The 25,675-nt window shown below is 46.5% G+C and overlaps 1 protein-coding gene across 2 annotated transcripts in view; it reads left to right on the top strand.

Moving 5' to 3' along the window:
• Window positions 1–25,675, top strand: part of TBC1D8 (TBC1 domain family member 8) — a 160,674-nt gene that overhangs the window by 32,417 nt on the left and 102,582 nt on the right. The window contains exons 3-5 of one of the 2 annotated variants that reach the window (XM_082244615.1): window positions 9,856–9,999; window positions 16,822–16,940; window positions 17,801–18,029. In XM_082244615.1, coding sequence (XP_082100741.1) covers window positions 9,856–9,999; window positions 16,822–16,940; window positions 17,801–18,029 — 492 coding nt within the window. The remainder of the gene's footprint in view (window positions 1–9,855; window positions 10,000–16,821; window positions 16,941–17,800; window positions 18,030–25,675) is intronic. The other variant, XM_082244616.1, reaches the window with a different exon arrangement.

Genomic DNA, 25,675 nt, shown 5'->3' with positions numbered 1-25,675 from the left:
GTGGGGAAAAAAATGAATATACAGTAAAACCTTGGATTGCGAGAATTATTAGTTCTGGAAACAGGCTTGTAATCCAAAGCACTCTTATATCAAAGTGAATTTGCCCATAATAAATAATGGAAACTCAGATGTTTTGTTCCACAACCATTTATTTATAAGTCCTTCAGTTTATAGGCCATATAAAAAGATTATAGCAATGTGATAGGTTGTGTAACCATAAAATGTTCCCCCACAAATGCCAGCTTCCACAAGGGGATTAGAAGCAAAATCCAGCAGGAGCTACAGAGTATAAAAGAGAAGAGAGGCTCTTCTAAGTGTAGCAATATGGTTACATTTAATGAAGGTTCAACATTTACCAATCTGAACTCCATTCTTAAGTAAAATAAAAAGGTATTTAATTGTGTTAGGGATTAATTATAAATCATAAATTGTGTGTGTGTGATACAGCTCTTAGAAATTCTATGCACAGTGCTGTCAGGCTAACGTTGGAAGCTTCATAACAGGATGAGGAGAGTGTTTACATCATCATCGTGCTGCTACTTCATTATGCCTTAACATGCTTAAAGTAAATTTAAAGTGTGTGTGTGTGTGTGTGTGTGTGGGGGGGGGGGGGGGGGTGTTCACAGGGAGGGCAATGGCTATGCTGCCTTGTTGCCTGTTCTGCAAGACTTGCAATTCAGACTCCCAAAATCCAGGCGTGTAGACAGTTAAACATTCATTGATTTGAAATGCGTATTTAGCTGTTGTCTGGAGTTGAGATTAAATGTTCCCACAGTGGATTGCTTTGTTTGCACCAATTTCATTTTTTTGTGACTAGTTAATCTGTGGATTGTACCGTTGGCAGATTAATTTTGTATAATCTGATTATGCTGTATAGTCATGTTTGTGTTAAAGTTTAGGAATTGATTTTTTCCATAGGCTGTAATGGGATAAGAAGATGAAGTGCTTGTTTGTGGGCTTGGGTATTTTTAAGGTAATTAGGGAAACCTGTAGTGTGACACAAACGCACGCAATACAACCTGTTTTATCACAGTTTGGTTCCCCAGATCACTATTTATGTATTCAAAAAATACTGAAACACCAGGTATGGGGAAATTGGGCTCTGCTTGCTTTTGCCGCATTCAAAAAAATGCACCAGGGGAACAAGAAAGACTTGTTTAACGTGTATCTCTAGGCAAAAGCTTTTCTTCATTTTGGAATGGCATAGAGAACACAGCCACAAAACAAATATACATTAGTCTCCTGGCTTATACATGTAGTGCTGCTGCTTTGGCCTCACACTTCAGGCCCTTTTGTCTGTAACCTCCAGGCAGTCGTCACACAAACTGTGAGTACCTGGCAGCCCCCACCTTTTTCCCAAGTCTCTACAAAGTCTCTGGACACCAAGTCCCAAACCAAGTTTCTCTATCGCTCATTGACAGACGTAGTCTTCTTGATTCTCAAGAGCTGGGTTATGTTGTCTCCGCAGGAGTAGGACTAGGCAGAAAGACAAAACGTTCTGGCTCCACCTTAGGGGCAGTCCCTGAGGGTATATCCTCCCTCTCTCTGCTACAGGGAATCAGTTTTTTTTCTGTCTAGTCAGGAGTAAGGACCTAAGTTCCTTGCTGGGATCTTTTGGTCCTGGCAAGACTTTTTTTCTTTAAGAAAAATACATTTTTTAGGTAGTTTTCTCCAGTGTTTTTTCCTGTGAGATCTTCAAGCAAAAATGCCGGACTGGGCGACACTTGTGGTCACCCCAGCCGGCCTACGAGCGCGCGCAGACCATGGCATTGCGCTTGGTCGGCCGCGACATATTCAAGTAAGTATGCAGGGCCGGGCGACGGGCTGGATGTTGAGATCCAGTGGTCACCCCGGTTTCTGCCTACGAGCGCGTGCAGACCAGAGCTCCGCGCTGGGTCGGCCGCGACGGAGTCCCAGTGAAGGGACTGACTTTGCGAGTTAAAAGTCTCGCTTGGACGCCAGGTACCAGAGAGTCGAGGCGTCCGGAGTGGTCCACAAACCCCCACCCCGGTGGAGAGGGTATTGTGAAGAGAGGGTGCCTGTCGGTTTGGTATGGTGAGTAAACGTTCCCTTTTTTCCTCGTTATGAGGCAGTATGTATTATGGGCCCCTCCATATATGGTCAGTATATATCTGATACTTACAAGTCCCCCTTGTAATACAGCATGTGTTTTTGGGAAGTGGACTTGGTTTAAGAGCTAACACTCTACCCAGCAGACTGTAACATTACAGCAGACATAGGAGGTATAATCCTACCTTATGTGTAGTGTATCTTCTGTAGATCCATATATCGCCTCTTAGCAGAGATGCAGGTGGATGTGCTGGGAAAACGATTTCGGCGGTCCGCCGCCATTTTGCCGTAGACCGAATGCATGTATGTCCTCAGGTCACGCCGGCCGCCATGTTTTTGGAGTCTTATGTCTCTTCTATGGGGGCGGCCATGTTTTGTGAGCCCAGCTACCTCGTGGAGAGCTGGGAACGCCGGAAGGCGTACACAGGGGGCGGAGCCACGCCTTCTACCCGGGAAAAAGCAAACAGCTCCTTCCAGTCTGTGTAAGACAGACGCTGACTGCAGTTGGTTGGAAACTGCACTGCATCGGTTGGTGAGCCTTGGGGGTCTCTCTCTCTCTCTGTGGGATCGAGAAGCAGGTACTCCGAGGGGCGCTATTGCGCTAGGGGGAGACACACATCAAAAAAAACTTTTTTTTTTTTTTTTTGCTGGGTATTCCATCAGAAATAGCTGAAACTAAAATCCCTTTTGGGACTAAAAAACGCATCAAAGTGGCGAAGGTTTTTCCATTGCCCAAATGTTTTGGCAATCCAATCGAAGAAGAATGGCGTCTGCCAAAACGCACTTTTACTATTTCTAAACGCATTGACAGGCGTTATCCGTTTGAGGAAACCCTTATTAAGAAATGGACAGAACCACCTGTGGTGGATTCACCAATTGCTAGATTGAATAAAGCCACGGTTATTCCTTTAGAAGACGCTCCGTCTTTTAAAGATCCAGTGGATCGCAAGATAGAAGCTATGTCTCGCACCATGTTTTCCTTGATTGGATCAGCTTTCAGACCTATAATAGCTATTGGTCTGGTTTCGCAGGCTGTAACTGAATGGACCAAGTGGTTACGCCGGGACTTAGAAGAGGTCCCTCAGGCGGTATCAGATTTGTTGGAACAAATGATACAGGGGTTACAGTTTGTGTGTGATGCGGCGTTAGACGCCACTCCATTATTGGCGCGAGCATCAGTCTCAGCAGTGGTTCTCAGGCGTACACTGTGGCTAAAAGGTTGGTTAGCCGACCAAGGTTCCAAAAAAGCATTGGCTAATATCCCCTTTTCAGGAGAGCGTCTATTTGGAGCCAACTTAGATGAGATCATTAAAGATCTCACGGGTGGAAAGAGCACCTTTTTACCGCAAAATTTTAAAGGTAGAGGAACTCGTCAAAGACGAGGGCCTTCTTTTTCTGCTCACAAGAGGTTTTTTCGTCCCGCGGGTGAAAAAACTAAGTCCTCCAAAGCTCCTGCAGGAGGCGTCAGGGGTCGTTGGTCGGGCAAGCAAAAGCCCGCCCCCTCCAGACCTGAAGATAAACCATCCAAAGCCTGAAGGTGCGCCCCCACCCATAACTGGGGTGGGGGGACGTCTTCGCCGGTTCCCGGATCCATGGCTTTCCAGAATCCCGGACAAATGGGTTTGCGAAGTCATAAGGTCAGGGTACAAGATCGAGTTTCGATCTCTCCCACCGGCGCGATTCTTCCCTTCCAATATCCGACTATCCGCAGATCGTTTAGAAGATCTGCGGAGAGCAGTCACAGATTTACTACAACAAGGAGTGGTAGTCCACGTTCCTTGGACAGAACGGTTTCAAGGGTTTTATTCAAACCTGTTTACAATACCCAGGAAAGAGGGCAAAGTGCGTCCAATTCTGGACTTAAGAGCACTCAATTCTTTTGTCAACATAAGAAGATTCAGAATGGAGTCCATTCGCACAGTAGCAGCCTTCCTGCATCCAGGGGATGTCCTAGCGTCCATAGACATCAAGGACGCCTATCTTCACATTCCCATTTTCGCAGGACATCAGCGGTTTCTACGCTTTTCCGTAGAGGAGAACCACTATCAGTTTGTGGCGTTACCTTTCGGTCTCGCCACGGCTCCGCGGGTCTTCACAAAGGTGTTGGCCCCAATGTTGGCACTTCTGCGCCAAAGAGGTATATCGATCCTTGGTTACCTAGACGATCTTCTGCTTCATGCAGAGTCTCCTCAGACCTTGCTACAAAACATAGAAATTACTATGATTTCTTTACAGGAATTCGGGTGGCTGGTGAACCAGCAAAAGTCATTTCTGGTTCCCACCCAGAGGCTCGAATATCTGGGTCTAATTCTAGACACAGTCAGGACGAGAGTTTTTCTTCCGGTAGGGAAACTCCGAAAGATTCAATCAGCAGTCCAGTTGTTACTGTCCAACCGCGGGTCTTCCCTTCGGACTTGCATGAGGGTTCTGGGGTTGATGGTGGCTTCGTTCGAAGCAGTCCCATTTGCCCAGTCCCATACCCGAATTCTTCAGCAAGAGATTCTTCTCAGATGGAATCGGAATCCGGAATCCCTGGACAATCAGATCCGATTGAGCAAACAGACCAGAGAGTCTCTGGTCTGGTGGCTTCGGTCTCCGATGCTCAGCCAGGGAAAGTCATTTCTGCCAATATATTGGACGATAGTGACCACGGATGCCAGTCTATCCGGATGGGGAGGAATTCTCGGTCAGTTATCTGTCCAGGGACTTTGGTCCCCGGAAGAATCCAGGTTACCGATAAATGTATTGGAACTGAGAGCGATCAGACTTTGTCTGATTCACTGGACCGAGCAGCTCCAGGGCAGCCCGGTTCGGATCCAGTCGGACAATGCCACGGCCGTGGCTTATGTCAATCACCAGGGGGGCACCAAGAGTGTCCGAGCGGCCAAAGAAGTGGCTTGCATTCTTCGCTGGGCGGAACGATTTGTTCCAGCAATCTCTGCGGTGTTCATTCCCGGGGTGGAGAATTGGCAGGCAGATTATCTCAGCCGTCAGACCCTGGATCAGGGGGAATGGTCCCTCCATCCAGATGTTTTCCACCAGTTGTGCCTACGGTGGGGCACCCCGGATGTGGATCTGTTGGCATCACGATTCAACAGGAAAGTTCAGAGATTCGTGGCTCGCTCCCGCGATCCTCTAGCAGAAACCGCAGACGCACTGATCGCCCCGTGGGGGCAATACCAGCTAATCTATGCCTTCCCTCCTCTCGCGTTACTGCCAAGACTTCTTCGCAGGATAGAGGAGGAAGGAATCCCAGTAATCCTGGTAGCTCCGGACTGGCCTCGTCGAGCTTGGTACGCCGACATGGTCAGACTGGTGGCGGACGTCCCGTGGAGACTTCCTCTCAGGGAGGATCTACTGTCTCAGGGACCGATCTTCCATCCTGCTTTACGATCGCTGGCTTTAACGGCCTGGCTATTGAGACCCAGGTGCTGAAGGACAAAGGTTTGTCAGCTTCAGTTATTCCTACTCTAGTTGAAGCAAGGAAAGCGACTTCCAGAAAGATTTATCATCGCACATGGAAGTCCTACATTGCATGGTGTGAACCTTTGGGGTTCCGTCCTCGGTCTTATTCGATTAGTCGAATATTGGCTTTTCTGCAACAAGGGGTTGAGCAGAAACTGGCCTTGAGTACTATCAAGGGTCAGGTTTCAGCATTAGCCATCTTCTTTCAGAAGCCTTTGGCTACTCATTCCTTGGTGCGGAACTTCATCCAGGGGGTGCGACATCTGGCTCCGCCAGTGCACGCGCCGTTACCCCCCTGGGATCTTAATTTAGTGTTGTCGGTTCTTCAGAAACCTCCCTTTGAAGATATTAGGGAGATTCCTCTACCCACGTTGTCCCAGAAGGTGGCCTTCTTGGTGGCTATTACTTCTGCACGCATGGTGTCAGAACTGGCCGCATTATCTTGTCGTTCACCATATCTGGTGGTTCATAGAGATAAGGTGGTTCTTCGTCCGAATCCATCCTTCCTACCAAAAGTGGTTTCAGAATTTCATCTGAATGAAGAAGTTGTATTACCTTCCCTGTGTCCTAAGCCCAGTCATCCTCGGGAGTTTGCTTTACACTCCTTGGATGTGGTCCGGGCGATCAGGGTATACTTGAAAACGACAGACTCGTTTCGCAAGACGGATTCACTTTTTGTGATCCCAGATGGACCCAAAAAGGGGTTGCCTGCATCTGCCGCGACCATTTCCAGATGGATCAGACAGACGGTAGTACAGGCTTATTCTATTAAGGGTCGGGAGCCCCCGTTCCCTGTTAAGGCGCACTCCACTCGGGCACTTAGTGCGTCATGGGCCTTTCGCCATCAGGCGTCAGTGGTCCAGGTGTGCAAGGCGGCTACCTGGTCGTCGGTGCATACCTTTACTAAACATTATAAAGTTGATGTAATGGCATCGTCTGATGCCTCGTTTGGCCGCAAGGTTTTGCAGGCCGCAATTTGAGGAGACCAGTGGTCTACCTCGAGGGTTTTTTTTCCGTTGGAAAATTTTTCTTTAGTCTCATTCTTTGTTTATAATGAGCCTTTAAAACTTCTAGTTTGGCACCAGTTGGGCCTTCTAGATTGGATTTGATTTTGTCAATCCCACCCCTCATTTGTGGCACTGCTTCTGGATGTCCCAGCTCTTGAGAATCAAGAAGACTACGTCTGTCAATGAGCGATAGAGAAAAATGGATTTTTGTAAGATCTTACCGTAAAATCCTTTTCTCTTAAGCTCATTGACAGACGTAGTACCCGCCCCTCTATCATTGAGTTGGGTTGGGTTAAATTCTCTGTACTGCTTTAAAACAGAACTGATTCCCTGTAGCAGAGAGAGGGAGGATATACCCTCAGGGACTGCCCCTAAGGTGGAGCCAGAACGTTTTGTCTTTCTGCCTAGTCCTACTCCTGCGGAGACAACATAACCCAGCTCTTGAGAATCAAGAAGACTACGTCTGTCAATGAGCTTAAGAGAAAAGGATTTTACGGTAAGATCTTACAAAAATCCATTTTTTACCAACTATTGAGGAAAATAATTTTCTCTCAATGAGACACGCACACACATCCTTGAGCCTCTCAACCAGCCTGGATGTGAACCCTGGGCAATACAAAACTCTTTTTACACCATGGCAGGACACAGCACTATCATATCACCAAGGAAGATAAGGGGGAGGGGGTGGCTAGATAGGCGAGAACCAAATGGGGGGGGGGGGCTAGACAGGAGAGAGCCCGGGTGGGGCACTAGGTAGGAGAGAGCCCGGTAGGCAGGAGTGACATGTTTTACTGAACAAGGTGACACCAACCCTAGTGACACCATTGGTAAAGGATTTAAAAAAATGCCCTTTAGTAAGTCAGTATTTACATATGAAGGGGACTTCCCACTGCAAATTGGGAGCTTTATGGTGTCAACTAGGTTATTCCAGTCTTAGGGGCATTCATTTGAAGCTGTACATCTGACGTTCACCAAGAAATTACTCCATGCGAATCCTCTTGCTACATGTATTTTAAAGGACAGTGATTGATTTTTAAAGCGGAAGTAAAGTCGGCTATAGAAAATAGATTTTTAAGGCCCCCAGGTGGGCTATGCCATAGTGTGCTAGCATGCATAGTATATTAGTACATTGTGGCAGACTTACCTGTCATATGGTGTCCTCCAGCGCTGCAGTGGGATTGATCTACCGGGGCCCCCCGCTGCTTCCAACTTCACCGGTCGATCTTCCGGGTCTCATGCTTTCGCCCATTTGATAGGCCAGGCCGCAATGACGTCACTCCCGCATATACGTACGGGATTCACATCGCCGCGCCACAGATCGGGGTCATAAATGTTCGCTGAGCTGCACATGCTTGGCTCAGTGAACATCACAGCTGACAGGCAGAAGAGACCAATAGGGTCTCTTCTGTCATTAATATGCTGATGGTCAGCCATTTTTCCAAAATCAGCTTTACTTCCACTAGCTCATTATGAATTACTTACCTTAGAACGAAGCCCCGACACGGACTCCCGGACACCGCTGTGGCAGCGGACATGATCCGATGGCGTCTCTTCCGGGTTCCGCGGCTCCGGCGCTGTGAGTGGCCGGAGCCGCGATGACGTCACCCCGCGCATGCAATTCCCGGCAAGGAACTCTGAAGGTCCGCCGGACCTTCAGAGCGCATGCGCCGTTAGCGTCAGCGGCTGCATGCAGTGGTAATATCTCCTAAACCGTGCAGGTTTAGGATATTAATTGTACCTACAGGTAAGCCTTATTATAGGCTTACCTGTAGTTAAAGCGGAGTTCCGGGCACAGAAAACAATTTTCACTGAACATACCCCCGGGACAGTCAGGGCTAGTACATTCCACAATGGCTAGCCTCTGATCTGTCCCGGTTTGCACTTACCTGCAAGATGAAATACTCACTTATAAAATTTCTTCCACAGCGTTGCCATCTCTTGTGGGCAGCTGAAGCCGGCGCGGTCCTCTTCTGCGTCTACTTCCGCGTCCTCTTCTCCCAGAATGCGCCTGTACCGGCCCCTCTCGTCACTTCCGGTGCGGCACCGCATTCCTCCGCAGCTTCTGGGCATGCCCAGAAGCTGTTTAGCAGGGGAATGCGGCGTCGCCCCGGAAGTGACGAGCGGGGCCGGTGCCGTCGCATTGATTCCTGGGAGCGATGACGTTCAGCTCCCAGGAATCATCGCGAGACAGGAAGTGACGGCGGAGCCGCGGCGCTGAGGGAGGAAGTACCCTGAGGTGAGTATTTTCGATCTTCAATTACAAGGTGAGTAAAAAAAAAAAAAGAACCTAACTATCCAATTCCTTTTCAGGTGATGGAGAACTAGCGGAAAAAAAGATCGATTTTGTGCCCGGAACTCCGCTTTAAGTAAAAAAAAAGCGGTATACTACCGCTTTAAGGCAGTGCTGGAAAATAATGGTGACCACACAAAATATTGACAGGTTGGGCCCAATTTGGACATTTTCACTCAGGGGTGTACTCACTCTTGTTGCCAGCGGTGAGGGGACAGCAAATTTACACTGTTATACAAGGTTTGTGTATATATGTGTGTGTGTATATGTATATATATGTATGTATGTATATACTGTATATGTATGTATATATATATATATATATATATGTGTGTGTATATGTATGTGTGTATATATATATATATATATATATATATATATATATATACATACATACATACATACATACATACATACATACATACATACATACATACATACATACATGTATGTGTGTATATATATATATATATATATATGTATGTATGTGTATATATATATAATATACACATCTTTTTTCCTTATTCTTTTTCTTTGTTTGTCTTTATCCATTGCATGTCTTTGAAGTATTTTTTTTTTACTAAATGCTTATGATAATTAGTACACCAATAAAGCTGGTACTTGTCTCTGTCTTGGTTTAAATGGTGTTTTAGTGTAATGAAATGTGCATTCTAGTGTCTAAAAATGACAGCTGCAGCTGCCTTGTTTGCAATTTGTTCATCTAAACAATGAAGCATTTATTAGATACCATCTAAATCTACACTTATTAGACCTATTCAGTCATCTGCACCTGTTGTAACAAAGCAGTTTGCTATAGCATGCATGTTTATAAGGAATAGTACATAAATAGATGATCTATTTCAGTAAGAGGAGGGTGACTCCCTTGCTTCATAGAAGGAAATGAATGGGTTTCAATATAGGCTGGCAGTTACCACGGTTTGAAATTTTAAGATGTCAAGTAGAATAAAATGACATTTTAGGAATATGCCAGTTTTAAAATGTAATCCTGCTTTTGCTTTACAGGTCGTCTGGTGGGTGCCCTGGATGCTGTGCTGGATTCCAATGCCCGAGTCGCCCCATTCCGGATATTGCTTCAGGTCCCTGGATCTCAAGTTTACTCGAGCATTGCTTGTGGTGAGTCAGAGATGTACTGGGCCCTAGCAATTGGTGAGTTTTCAGAACCAAAATTCAAAACGTGCTGTGTGCCTGCATGGCCATGGATGTTCAGGTAACTTTAAATAACATTGCTGTGCAGTGACTCAACACTAATTACTTCATTCACTAATACTGTAGAATGCTCAAAGTCTCACATTTCTCATGCATTGTCAGAAAAAATGTAAGGCTTGGCTCGCATATATGCGAATCGGATGCGTTTTTAACCATATCCGATTCCTAAAACGTGAATCGGGCCGGTTTCAATAGAGCCTGCCCACATGCCTGGGGCAGCCGCAGTCCATTTCTGGATAGGGTCCTGTGCGATTTTGGGTCTGATTTACGTACAAATTTAAGTAAAAGTTTGCACCTGAACAAAACCGCAGCTGGACATGTGTGAGCCCAGCTTTATTGCAGAAGCAGATAAACATGCTTTTAAGACCGCATTCACATTGATCCGACTTGTCAGGCGACTTGTCAGCCTGACAAGTCGCGGTCCGTCACGCTCCCATTGTGCGGTACAGGAGCCGTTCTAATAGGAGTGACACAAGTCGCTCCGACTTAGAAAAAGGGTCCTGTACTACTTGGGGGCGACCTGGAGGCGACTTGCATAGACATTCATTTTATGAAGTCCGTGCAAGTTGCGTTGTACGCGACTTCACAGGTCGCCCCCTAAGTCGGAGCGACCTAGTGTGAACCGAGCCTAAAAGTTACAGGGTAAAAATGTGCGGTAAATATATGCAAAACCACTTCAGAATAACAGAAGGTGTTGCATTGCTAGTCATATGAAGAGATGTACAGTATTTGAAGGTGTTCACAATTTTATTTTAGTGATTTGATAAATGCAGTTTTGAGCTCTTTTTTTTTGAAACGATGAATAAGGATGCTACATTTACTTATTAAATTACAAAGGTTATGAAAAATATAGTTTTCCATGCTAGGGTTTTAGTGTGTCTTTTAAGGAGTTAACCTAAGAAATGACAGGTAATAGAGTTGGCTGCTTAAAGTGTGTTTTACGCTTTTGCAGTCAATTTTTACTTCTGTTTGTGTTCACAAAGCATACCTAAAAATAATTTTAAAAAAAGTCTTACCTTGCTAGTTGTTTCTTTGAAGCAGGATTATACATGATAGGACTCTACAGGCAGCATGTAATTATTCAGAATGACTTCCAATTTCAGAGGACAGGTGTAGGAACACTTTATTTATTTTTTTAAAGTGCATTAAAATGCAATGTGCCACCAAAGCCTTGAGATTTTTAATACTTTAGGACAGACATTGTGCACATCTAGTTTATAACTGATAGTGAAGATCTGCCAGCAAAGTACAGACAGGGTTTTTATGGTAAACATCAACTCTCTAGCCTGCTCCCTTTAGGCCTCTTTCACACGGGCGCTCCGTTTTTGCAGTCCGTTCAGTCACTTTTTTTTTTTTTTTTCCGGACACAGATGACACTTGTGTCATCCGGTCCGTATGTCCACATATCATCCCATCCGTTTGCGGATGATATACGGACATAATGTATGTCTATGGGATTGCGGATGACACCGCTGACATCCGATTTTGCATCCTTTTCTTTTTTTAAACTGAAGAAAAATAGGGTTCTGTTCCGTTCCAAAAAAAGGAACAGAACTGGAAGGACGCAAATCGGATGTCAGCGGATGGTCATCCGCTGACATCCGCAATCCCATTGATATGCATTACGTCCGTATATCACCCGCAAACGGATGGGGTGATATACGGACATACGGAACGCCTGTGTGAAAGAGGCCTTAGAAGGTAAAAGCTTGGTAGGATTTCTTAACCAGTTTCTGCCTGCACTATAGCCCAAAGACAGCTACAGTGTAACTCTCCAGTTCTGGGAGGATGTCCATGGATGTCGTCCTACACGTGCCTCATTCAAACTGGGACAGCACTGAAAATTGGCCTGGGCAGAAAGGGGTGTGAAAGTGCTTGATATTGAAGTGGTTAAGTTATTAAAAAAGTAAGCAGGGATTTTTTTTTTTTTTTTTTAAAGTTCTACTATAAAACGGGAGCATGTAACAAATAGAAATGTAGGTGTTACCACGTTTGCAGCCAAATTGAAATAATACACTGTGGTGAGATATGAAAAGAATAGATGCTGCCATTGCTTCATGCTTGCTTGTTCTGGTAAGGTCTTGTTCACAAAGGTTCTGAGGCCCATATAGTGTGAACAGGCCGATTGTTTGTGTCTCTAGCCGGCAGGTACTGCATGCAGATGGCACTTTCATGTCCATGAGGACAGCTGCATCGGCACAGCTACTTGTCCTAATGTGACAGCATGCAGGCGCAGGTGAGCATCCCCGATTGCATGCTGTCTGTGTTGGGACCACGCGCCTGTCGCATTAGGATTTATTTATGGTGCACCAGCTAGGGATGCATAAGCAAACGCCCCCTTTATGGTATACAGACCTCAGCATCCTTATGAACGAGGCCTTAGTGATCTAAAAGTATTTTAACCAGACCACTAGTGATTTCTAAAGTGGGTCAGCAATAGCTACATCACTACATAATTAAAAACAGCTATATCATTAGGTAGCCTTACTTATGTAGATAATTTTGTTTACTGAATGTGGGAAGAAACAAGACTAAAGTTTTGTACAAGCGTTCTGTCTACCCAGAAGGATCCAAACACTTGTCTGCTTATATCCTTTCTTTTTTCTAGAATTGATGACATTCATTGTGTTTTGTTCAAAGATTTTCCTGTTTGGAAAATTCTTAGCCAGTTGGCCGCCTGTCTGGAAATCTACTATAAGGGACTCGTGTATCTCTGATTGTCTAAATGTCTTTTGCTTTTGGATGTCGTCCAACCATTAATGTGCAGTAGGTAACAGGAGCCTGTTTAGGGAAAAAAATGACTATTAGCATTACCTAAAATCTTTTACTGTGTAGGTTGGATAGGAAAAATCTATTGGATGTGTTTATTGCCATTTGCAATGTTTCTAGTGCGCATAATCTCAACCTGCTTAGCTTGTGTGAGCGTTAGTCAAATGTATCCTGTGACAGTGAGAACTCAAAAACCTTTATTTAGTAAGTGTTCACAAGTTTAATAAAAGTGAGTCATCTAGATAACTTTTTTTCATGGCTTTTATTGCCTATGAGAAGTAAGTAACATGGCAGGTGTTCCACACAGATGGGTATTTCCAAGCTGAGTTTGCCAGGATGCTACTGTGAGAGGCCTCTGAGGCAGGACAGAGCTACGTAGGGCTCCTGGCCATTGTTGGAGAATCCCTGTTCTACCTCTTTATGAATGATTGAGAGTAAATCCTCACCAATCATGTTAAAGTAAAATGGTTTGATATTTCTTAGTGAATGGTAAGGAATCGCATTGCTACATTTCAGAATAATGTATTGGTGGTTGTGCCTCTTTTTGGTCTGTTTTTAAAACTTTACAACTTTCAGTACACCTGCAGATCTTCTAAAGTTATGCCCCGTACACACGTGCAGATCGTCGGCCGAACGATCGGCCGTCTTTTGTCCCTGGGCTGTCGTGTCTGTTGAAAAGTGCAAAAGACTGCACAAGAATTTTGTCCTGCCGACTACAGCCGACTGCAGAAGTGATGTCATGTGATGGTTAACTTCCCCTGTGTTTTTTCTTTTCTGAGCATGCCCATTCTTGCAAATCTGCTGTCTGTCGGCCGAATTCTGTATTGACTGGCGAACAATCGGCCGCTCTGGTGTCGGCATACAAAAATTTTAATGCTTGCACGACAGATTCTTTTTGGCCGAAAGTGCGCTGTCGGAAGCATCATACAACAAATCGGCCGATCGGTCGTCGGCCGAATCTTTTCGGCCGACAATCTGCACGTGTGTACGGGGCATTAGACCATTATTTTGTGGCAGCTTCTTGTGTGCTTGCCTTGCTATAGCTGTACTTTGCTGCAGTAAATTTTAAAGAATGATCTGACAAATCCCCGAGACCAGTTCCCCGATCAGTGCTAATGACCCCTAGCATTCTCAAGTTTTTTTGTTAAGGTACCTGCAGACTAAACTAGTAGGTTGGACTGACTAGCTCCTCAATGTTATAATCATATCCACCCTTGTATTAAGCTGGTTCCAAACTAGTTAGATATTTTTTAATTCCAATCTGTTAGATCAGCCCAATTTATCAATAATTATTAAGTGTGAGACCCCGTTCACACAGGGGCGATGCTACTTGCTGGGGCGACCTGTGAAGGCGCAACATGCACGGACTTCATATCATTGAAGTCAATGCAGGTCGCCTCAAAGTAGTACAGGACCCTTTTTCTAAGTCGGAGCAACTTGTGTCGCTCCTATTAGAACGGGTCCTGTGCTAATCTATGGCAGGCAACCCACCGCGACTTGTCAGGCGACCAAGTCGCCTGACAAGTCGTGCTAGTGTGAACCGGGTCTGAGGGTCTGGCTTGACTTGAATGTTTCTAGATCAATGATTATTTAAAGGCAAAGTTCACTATTTTTTATTTCAAAATTTCAGCTCCCATGTACCAATATGCTATTAATGTACCTCTGTTGCAGAAAAATAAAAGCTTAGCTTTCTTTGATTTTTGGAACAACCTTAGCCCTGGTGTGTTCCATAGAAAAGTTCATGACTTCCTGGTATGTAGATTTGGGTAGTGTGTTCCGTGAAAAAACCATACCCGTGAGAAAACCATACCCTCGTCACTTCTGGTTCCGCTATGGAGGGTATGGATTTCTCACGGTAGTTTAAACTTGCGGCGGGTACATTAAAACACTTCGGGTGCAACATAAATCATGTCCTCTCCTATCGCTGTAACTTCCCTCATCTCCGGTAATAAATATAAAAGCGGATCACGGAGCCGCCATCGCCGTCACATTTACGTCTCATACACCCGCCGCCGCTTTTATATTTATTACCAGAGATGAGGGAAGTTACAGCGATAGGAGAGGACATGATTTATGTTGCACCCGAAGTGTTTTAATGTACCCCCGCAAGTATAACATTAGAAACAGTGCCGTGATAATTTCATGCAAACCGAGCATGCGCACTTCTCAAATTCTTTCTTCTTCAATCACGTATCCGGGGCTCTGAGCATGCGCACTACTGCGCTGCTCAGCTGTTTCAGACCGGAAGTGACGAGGGTATGGTTTCTTCACGGGGTATGGTTTTTTAACGTTACATAGTGACAACCAGTAAGACACAGGAAGCAGTTCATCAGCTGACCTCATTAGCACACACACCCTGACACACATCAACTATGTTGGCACCGAATCCCTCCAGGTGTTCCTGGGAAGCTGGAATTTAGAAAAAAGGGGAAACTTAGCCTTTACTTCATTTTACTGTAGTAATAAGTACAATCCAAAGAACATATTAGCTTGTGTGTGATCAGCTTTTAGCTGTATAAATGCTACTTTTGGCTTCTTGGTTTACTCAGTTCTAAAACATGCAATTTATCTCTAGCTGAGTGTAAGAAAGTTTAATGTTTTCATTCAAGTGTATGCAGGGTAAAAAAAAAAAAAACATATTAAGTACATCTCTGCAATATATTTATATGTTTCCCCATATTCTATCTCTTTTAAGACCCTGCAAGTGCAGAAAAATACCTGTTGATAAGCTAGAAATGCAGTCTTCTCCTATAGCTGGCCATACATGGATCTAAATTTGGCTGTTTCAGCGCAGATCAGTTGATATTCAAATCATAAATGGCCACTGTGGTTGAACAGAATTGCCCTGTTGGAAAATTTACAGTCGAGCTGAAAAATTTACAGTCGAGCAGAAGCATAAGCTATAGCCTGTAGCACTGATCTATGTAATCTGATGGTGGGGAAGTCTCCCCACTGTCAGCATACAAAGACACTTTGTATGCCTTTGTATTCCCCACATCCACCTCAAATATGTCGGGTCAGTTTTTTTTTTTTTTTTTTACCTGCTGGTTGAACAAATAAAAATCTGACTCCTTTATGGCACTATGGCCAGCCTCATGCCTCGTACACACACATCGATTATTGGCCGGGAATTTTCGGCCAATGTCTGATCCGACCGATTTTCGGCTTGTTAGTATGATGCTTTCGACAACCAACTCCGACTTTTCGGCCCAATAAAATCTGGTGTGCAGGCTATTAAATTTTTGTTGGCCGTCAACACAACGGCTGATTTTCCGTCAGTCAGTACAGATTTCGGCAGACAAAAATCTGATGAGCAAGACTGGGCATGCTCAGAGAAGAAAAAACACACGGAAAGTAAACCAGCACATGACATTACTTCTGAAGTAGATTTTTGTTGACCGAGAAAATTCGTGTGCAGTCTAGGCACATTCCAACCAACAAAACTCAACTCTGGACAAAAGTCGGACGATCGGTCGGCCGATAATCATTGCGTGTGTACGAGGCATTAGTCCTGTTGTGGGCTAGCAGTTCAGAGCACTTTGTTGTACTGAGTGGTGTCATCCCTGCCCAGTTGTCTTTTGCTAAACTACTCAAAACTGTCCCATCCTATTTCCAATAACCTAGACACAAATTGTTGTGTGGTCCATGATAAGATGGAGGGATAATTATGCCCCTTGAGAAAATGCAGGAAGTGAGCAAAAGAAACAGGGTAGCTCTAAATATTGAATCAACAGGTAATTTTTAGCAGACCAAACAGTAGCAAATGTGAGAAGTTCATTGATGGGTTTACACACACCTTTAATAAATGCTCCTCATTCATCACAGTGTAGTAACCCGTAGCAGCCAGTCACAGTTTAATGTACTCCAAGTTTGTATACTTTTGCACATTGCACTACACATTCCATATAATAGTGTTTCTGATGTTGGTACATTATATAGGCCATATGTCAATACTAGTATAACAATACTACTATGTTTCATATATTATACCAGGGGCCACAATGGAGGAGATCACACAGCACTGGGACTGGCTGGAACAGAACTTGCTTCACACTTTGTCAGTGTTTGACAACAAAGATGACATAGCTAACTTTGTCAAGGGAAAAGTAAAGGTAGGGTGTAGCTTTCTGTCTGTCTGTCTACCACTCTAGCCAAAGAAATGTCTGTGTCTGTTTTCCTGCCTCTCCATTAAGAAAAATGTGAACCTTCTATATTGGCAGATAATTTGGCAATGTAGTTTTATTTGAGCGGTAACTTAATTTTCATTTTCTTCTTTCATGACTGGAGTCTTTGTTTTCCATACACAGGGAGAAAGATATTTATGATTAAGCTGTATTTTTGCAATATCGAGCTTTGCTTTTAGGCACTACCCCACTTAGAAACGGGTATAGTGGTGGTTGTGTGATTATAAAAACAAGGCACATTGATGGAAGGTTGTAGGATTGCTCTTATGTTTTTTTTCAAGCTGTGAATTTACAGACACTTAGGCCCCTTTCAAACTTGTGCGACCTGAAAGTTGCTGCAATTTTTTTTTTTTTGCCGCAATTTTGACTGGACTTGAAGCAATACCTATGTTTATGGACCTCAAAACGCATCAAAGTAGTGCAGGGACTACTTTGAAGTCGTTGCGACTTGAAGTTGCACAGATATAAATAGTACTCATTGGAAATCATGGAGTATGACTTGGCATGCGACTTTACAGTCCAAAGTCACAGGACAAGTCGCACAAGTGTGAAAGGGGCCTTTTTCTATATAGCACACAAACAAGACAAATGCCTGCGAGCTGTCAAAAGCAGCTTTCCCAAAGTAAAGATTTCTCCACTGTGTATTAGTTAAAATGGTGCTTGAGCTGGGTGGAACAGTGCTGATGGCTCAGGTTTTATTGAATTGTTAGGTCTGAAAGATGCTTAACAGCCTAATTTGTTTGTTATAAATCTGTTATACATCAATTTCTTTTGTTCATTTTCCACAGGGTCTCATTGCCGAGGAAGCCAGCAGTAGGGTGGCTGAACAGGAGGAAGATCCTGAAAAGTTCCGTGAGGGTTTGGTGAAGTTTGAGAGCAGATTCAACTTTCCAGAGGCAGAGAAGCTGGTGACCTTTTATTCATGCTGCTGTTGGAAAGGCCGAGTGCCACGCCAGGGCTGGCTGTACCTAAGCATCAACCACATATGTTTCTACTCCTTCTTTCTGGGAAAAGAATGTAAGCAGCCGATTATGCATTTGTTGAAATATTTGTGTGTGAAAATTGCTTGCTTTTTGCATTATGCACTATTGCACTATTGCATTAGTAGTGTATAGTCCTGCGGAACACCAATATTTTCAATAACAATTCCTCCCAAGGCAAGCTTTGATATATGGATCCATGCGCAATGTAGAGTTGTTGTGGTGTAGTGCATCATCTATTGATCATGTCTGTAAGACTTTGTGTAAGTATTGACCTATGCACTGTGGTATATTATTGTTTTATTACTGAGCTATAAAGCAGGTTTTACTTCCTCAAATGTCATGGGCTCTGGCTGCATGACAAAAACTGCAGACTGGTTAGTTTAAAAAAAAAAAAAAAATGTTTCTCTTACGTCCTCCGACAGTCGCCGCCTCCTCCAAGTCATCACTGTTGGGTATTGACTTCCCATCCGCAGGAGTAGCTAGGCATATAGACTTAGTCAAAAGACAAAAGGCATTAGCATATACACACCCATGGGGGCTGTCCCATCTGGTCAATACCCCCCCCCCTGCATCACCACTCCCAACTCAGTTTTAATCTGCCTAGCGTCAGGAGTAGTCAGGTGTACCTTGTGCTGGGGCTTCAGTCTCAGCCTTCCTAATCTTTTCTTTGATTTTCTATGAAAATGTCAGTTTTTTCTCTTACTTTACTAGCTGTTTATTTTGTCAGCTTCTAGTGTTAGTCTTCTCTTCGGATGAAGATGGGTCATGCGGTGCTGGGATTCAGACTGACCGCCCTGATCCTCAAGAGCAAAAGGGTCAGATGGACCCCCAGCCCGCCATCGAGCGTTCAGCTATGGCTCGCCCTGGCATTACGAACGACCCATCCCTGTTCGCTGCAGGGATGCAGCCGCGAGGTGGCTACCTCACAGGACACATCTGCGGTGCTGCAGTGTCATGTCCCTGGCTCACGGCACTCCCTGTCAGGTGAGGACAGCGGTTTTCCGTGCATAGAGGCTTCCCACGCCATCTGGTACAGGTAAGTACTTCTGTGTGGGGCCTCTGTCTGGGGTGGCAATCTGTGTTGCTGTGTGTTCCCCATGTCTGTGCCTGTGTGACTCCCTGATGCGGTCCCTGCGGGGCTCGCTTGTGCAGTTTTCTGTATGTGTGGGGGTCCCCTTCCCTGTGTCACTTCGGTGCATTGTTGGGGGTGCAGACGTTGTGTGGCGACCGCAGCGGAGTGAACTCGCGCAGTCTGCCATCTTTGGTTTGGGCAGGCATGGTCAGCCTCTCTGTGGGCGATACTGCATGCTGTTTTGGCGCCATCCGCCGCCATTTTTGTGGGTGTAGACCGATCGGTCCGACCGCATGTTCGGCGGCCATTTTCTTGAAGCCTCCAATACAATCCTATGGGGCAGCCATTTTCCCTAAGTCTGAAAGTCTTTAAGTTCAGCCTACTTCAGCAGCACTTCCTTTCCATATGCAGCAGGACATCGGTGGCAACGGTCTGCGGGCTCTGCAGGTTATCGCTCTCAATATTCCTTTGTATTATCGCTCAGTTTTCTCTTCTCCTTTTGGGGTCTTTGTCACTGTAGCTGTAGCGGTGGGCTGCGCATTCCGCAGCGATCTTAAAGGGGCAGTACACATTTATTGCACTGTTTTTTTTTTTTTCTGTGAACTTTGAGCAATGGATTCTCAGGAAACCAAGTTCCCCCCAGCTTTAGTGGGGGTCCCCAGTTCTCCTGTGACCCCGCTGCGACCCGATTTGGCTGCTGTGGTGGCGACTTTGGTGTCTAATATGGAAATGCTGATGTCTGAACGTGCTGCAAAAAAGAGGCCCAGATTGTCTCTCTCTTCTGATTCAGATGGGGATATGGCTGCTGCTGTGAGCGTGCCCTTTTCAGGGTCCCGTTCATCCCTGGACCCCCCGGGGTCTGAGGGGGAGGCTGAGATGGAGGGGGTTGATACCTCCTCCCCAGGGTCACCTGAAGAACGGGCGACCATGGATGAGTTAATTTTCTGTTAAGGAAACCTTACATTTGGAGGATGAGCCCTGTCCTCCGGGCGTTGTGTCCTTCTTTGGGACGCACAGGACCCGCAAGTCGGTGCAGGTTTTTCCCTGCCCAGCTGAGTTTTCATTACACTGTTAATGAAATGTGGCGCACGTAGTCAGTTCAAATCACGATGGTGTGTGGCTCCACAGGTAGATCACACTGTGGCCGTGTTAAACAAGGCTACCTTGGTTCCTACTGAGGATACCCCAGTTTTCCGGGATCCCATGGACCGGCGGTTGGAGTCTCTAGCTCGCCATTCCTATACGGTGGCGGGTTCGTTGCTCAAACCCGTTTTCGCGTCCGTTTTGGTGGCTCAGGCGGTGGCTGATTGGACTAAGATGCTTAGGAGCAATCTCGTGTCTGATGGTGTTCCGCCTGCCCGGCTGGAAATGGTGGATCAGATCCACTAAGGAGTCATGTATTTGTGTGATGCAGCCTTGAATGAGGCCCCCTTAGTGGCTCGCCTCTCTAGTGTCGCGGTGCTTAACCGGCGACTGATATGGCTGAAGAGCTGGTTGGCTGACCAGTCCTCACGGAAAACAGTTGCTGATTTTCCATAAGCTGGTTCTCGCCTTTTTGGCGAGGCGTTGGATGCCCTGGTGAAAGGCGTCACGGGGGGCAAGAGCACCTTGCTGCCCCAGAACCTGAAGAACAAGTCCTTTCGTGGCAAGCGGGGTTCTGCGCCTAGATCCAGTCAGGGGTCCTTTCGTACCTTTCGTAACCAATCCAAGGGTAAGCCCTTCAAGGCCCAGGGCAGCCAGAAGAAGCCCTGGGAGGGTAAGCAGGAGTCGGGCAATGCCGGCTCGGCGGGTCAGTCCGACTCTGCCTGAAGGGGCGCCCTCACCCGTTTCAGGGGTGGGGGGACGCTTGCGCGGTTTCCTCCAACCTTAACTGCTCCGGATATCGGATAGGTGGGTTCAGGAAATCATTCGATCAGGATACCTGATCGAATTCCTCTCCCGGCCGGCGGGCAGATTCTTTCCCTCTAAGCTTCGCTTGCCTCCTGGGCGTCGGCAGGACCTGCATCAAGCGGTGTAGGACCTTCTTGCTCAGGGGGTGATTGTCCCGGTACCTCATCGGGACAGGTTTCGGGTATTTTGTTCCAATCTGTTCGCGGTGCCCAGGAAAGGGGGCAAAGTGCGTCCTATTCCCTATATAGAAATGATTCTGGACTCTGCTCAGGCAAAGGTGTTCTTGCCGGAGGACAAGCTCCGGACCTTGCTGGACGAGCTCAGGTCCCTCAGGGACAGCCCGTCCTCGTCACTCAGGACCTGTATGCGGGGCCTGGGGTTGATGGTATCGGCCCTCGAGGCGATACCCTTTGCTCAGTTCCACACGCGGGCTCTCCAAGCGGAGATCCTGGCCAGGTGGGACAGACTGCCTCAGTCCCTGGATCTGTGTGTCTCCTTGAGTCGTCAGACCAGATTGGCTCTTCTGTGGTGGCTCCAGTCCCCGTCGGTGGCGGAAGGCAAGTCCTTCCGTCCGTTGGTGTGGACGGTGATTACCACGGATGCCAGCCTGTCGGGCTGGGGTGGAGTTCTGGGCAACCTGTCTGCCCAGGGCACTTGGTCGGAGGAAGAATCCTCCCTCCCGATAAATGTGCTGGAACTGCGAGCGATAAAACTCTGTCTCTTCCAGTGGTCGGGCCATCTTCGGGACCGTCCTGTCCAGGTACAGACGGACAATGTTACCGCGGTGGCTTACATCAACCACCATGGGGGCACCAGGAGTGCTCGGGCGGCCCGAGAGGTGACCGACATTCTGTCTTGGGCCGAGGCTCATGTCCCGGCGATCTCGGCAGTTCACATTCCGGGTGTGGAGAATTGGCAGGCCGACTATCTGAGTCGCCAGACCCTGGACCAGGGGGAATGGTCCCTACACCTGGAGGTCTTTCAGATGCTGTGTGCGAAGTGGGGATCCCCAGACGTGGATCTGTTTGCATCCCGGCTAGATCAAAAGGTGGAAAGGTTCGTGGCAAGAACGCGCGATCCGTTGGTGGACGCCTCGGATGCATTGGTAGCCCCTTGGCATCAGTATCGTCTGATGTATGCCTTTCCTCCGATTCAGTTGCTATCCCGGTTCCTCCGCAGATTGGTCTCGGAACCGCACCTGGTGATTCTGGTGGCTCCAGACTGGCCACGCCGGTCCTGGTACACCGACGTTGTTCACCTGGCAGTGGCGCCTCCGTGGCGTCTGCCTCTGCGGGAAGATCTCCTGTCTCGGGGTCCGATCTTCCATCCTGCTTTATGGTCGCTGGCTTTAATGGCCTGGCTGTTGAGACCCAGGTCCTGAAGGACAGGGGTCTCTCTTCTGAGGTCATCCCTACCCTTGTCAAGGCTAGAAAGACCTCCTCCGGTAAAATCTATTACCGTACCTGGAAGGCTTATTTTGCCTGGTGTGAGTCCAGGGGGTTCTCACCTCGTTCGTACTCAGTGTCCAGAGTGTTGGCCTTCCTCCAGTCTGAAGTGGACCAGCGCCTGGCGCTGGCCACCATCAAGAGCCAGGTGTCCGCACTGGCTGTTCTTTTTCAACGCCCTGTGGCGTCTCATTCCCTGGTTCGCACCTTCATTCAAGGTGTGCGATATTTGGCTCCTCCCAGGAAGGAGCCCTTACCTCCATGGGACTTGAACTTAGTTCTGTCTGTCTTACAGCGTGCTCCCTTTGAAAACATTCGGGAAATATCGTTGCCTCTGCTGTCTAAGAAGGTTGCCTTTTCGGTGGCGATCACTTCGGCTCGCAGGGTGTCTGAACTGGCAGCGTTATCTTGCCGTTCTCCGTACTTGGTGATTCACCGTGATAAGGTGGTTTTGCGTCCGCATCCCTTCTTTCTTCCTAAGGTGGTCTCTGAGTTCCACATTAATGAGGACATTGTCCTGCCTTCGCTTTGTACGAAGCCTAAGCATCCTAAGGAGGTTGCTCTGCATTCCTTGGATGTTGTCAGGGCGATCAGGGTTTACCTGTCGTCTACGGAGTCCTTTCGGAAGATGGATTCCCTCTTTGTCCTTCCTGAGGGACCTCGGAAGGGCATGGCTGCATCTGCAGCCACTATTGCCAAATGGATCGGACAGACCATTGAACAGGCTTATGCTTTGAAGGAAAGGGTTCCACCCTTCCCTGTTCAGGCGCACTCCACCAGATCTGTGAGTGCGTCCTGGGCCTATTGGCATCGGGCCTCGGTGACCCAGGTGTGCAAGGCTGCGACTTGGTCGTCGGTGCACACTTTTTCAAACTTCTACAAAGTAGACGTTCTGGCATCAGCTGATGCTTCCTTTTGCCGCAAAGTTCTCAGTGCGGCAGTGCCATGATGGACCTTTGTGTTTTTTCTGGGTCCCTGGCTGTTGGCATTTGCTTTTCTGGGCTGTTGCTCCTGTTGAGCATTGTTTTTTTTCTGTGGCCCAGTTCGTTCTCTTACAGTGCATGTAAGATTCCTTTCTCTGATGTGGGTACTGCGTTGCCTTTTCTACGGTTGCGTCTCCCACCCCTCATGTCTATACTGCTTTGGGACATCCCAACAGTGATGACTTAGAGGAGGCGGCGACTTCGGAGGACGTAAGAGAAAACTGAATTTTTGTAAAATCTTACCTGTAAAATTCCTTTCTCTGAGTCCTCCGACAGTCGCCGCCCCCGCCCCTCTTTTGGGGTTCTTATTACCTACTGCTATGCTACCAAACTGAGTTGGGAGTGGTGATGCAGGGGGGGTATTGACCAGATGGGACAGCCCCCATGGGTGTGTATATGCTAATGCCTTTTGTCTTTTGACTAAGTCTATATGCCTAGCTACTCCTGTGGATGGGAAGTCAATACCCAACAGTGATGACTTAGAGGAGGTGGCGACTGGACTCAGAGACTCAGAGAAAGGAATTTTACAGGTAAGATTTTACAAAAATTCAGTTATTTCAGCAACCTATTTTTATATATAAAAAATGTTCAAATCAAATACGATGTTAGCTAAACAAGCACACGTGATACTGAGAAAGAGTGAGTTTTCACATACAAATACTTTTCCTGCATTCAAGGAGTATGACTACAATTTAATATAGCCCTGTGTGTCATATGTTATCATGTATACAAGTAACCTGTGATCAGGTTATGTCCAGTCATTTTAATTATGTTTCCTTTAATGTGCTTAGTGGTAAATGTATTCATTATAGAATTCAGAAGAATTCTGAACTCTATCCTATCCGATGCTGCATCTGTCCGCTGCCGACCCTGCAGTGAGAACTAAGAGATCAAAGACTGCTCAGTTCTTCCCTCCACTCTGAGCAGAGAGCCGGAACTGTCAGTCACCCTCCGCCTCTCTGATCTGGCCCTCTGAGCTGTGGAGGGGCGGGAGAGGCTGGCTCAGACTCTCAGTGGATCGCTGAGAGACTGATTCAGGTGCCGATCTAGGCTTTTGGGTGGATTCCGACCAGTCAGATCCCGCAGTCAGCTGAAAATGTGTCACAGAAGTACAGGTTGCACCTCTGTGATCAATGGAAGTATCGGCAAAAAAAGCTTTGAGGAGGGGAGCAAATAAATCCTCTACATTTGTGAACAATAAATTGAAACTGGTCCTTCAAGGCTGCGAACAAGCTGTATAACCTGCAATGGGGTTGTACTGTACAGAGGAAAAGAAATGCAAGGATACTTCTAAAGCTTACCACACATGTATCAAAACTCAGCCAGCTGACCAGGAACCAGCCAAATTTTGATTTAAGTATGGCTGTTTCCATTTGCAAATCGATCTATCAACTTCACACAAATGGGACTGCTGGAAAATTTCAGGTCAATCTGTGTATTCTGCTAGGGAGAGGCAGAGGAGTCTCCTCGCTGTCAGAATACAGTGACACTGCGGGGAAGCTTGGGGGAATTGGTGTGGGTTGGGAAATTGGTTCTGTTTTTTTCGTTCATCTTCTTAGCTGCACAAAACTACTGAACTGTGTATGGGCAGCCTAAGAATATCGATTTTATCAATGTGCCATGTAAGACACACGTTAGGTTCCATTGATTATCAGCCAGGAAAACCCTGTGTAATGTACCATAGAAAGCAAACTTTTAAAGAGGAAGTGCAGTCTGCTCACATAATTTATAATAAAAAAATATTTGCCATTCTGAAGCTTCCCTCCAACCACTTTACATATTATTTTAAATGTACTGTGATTCTGTGCTTGCCGAATATGCTGCAGAAATCTCCCTCCACCAAGTCTGGATGCAGCCATTTTAACTGTGGGCACCTGAAGCTGCTGCCTGTTCGCTTCCTGGTTTACGCAGACACAGAGGCACACAGACACACAAACATATATATATATATATATATATATATATATATATATATATATATATATATATATATACGCACACACCAGAGGCGTATCTAGAACCTTCAGAGCCTGGTGCAAGAAACCATGAGGGGGGGGGGTGCTAGTGGCAGAGGTGGTGAAGGTAAGGGGGTGAGATCAGTCCACTGATGGTGGTTAGGGGGAGTTTGATCAGCGGTGGTCGGGGAATGGAATCAGTCCACTGATAGTGGTGGAGGGATGGAATCGGTCCACTTGGGGTGGTGGGGGAGGATGGGATCAGCTGCAGCAGTGGTGGTGGTGGTGGGGAGGGGGGGTGGGATCCGTCCACTTTGGGTGGTGGGGGGGATGGG

Source organism: Pelophylax lessonae (assembly GCF_965119305.1).
Source record: "Pelophylax lessonae genome assembly, chromosome: 2".
NCBI lineage: Eukaryota > Metazoa > Chordata > Amphibia > Anura > Ranidae > Pelophylax > Pelophylax lessonae.
This window is presented reverse-complemented; position numbering and strand designations above follow the sequence as displayed.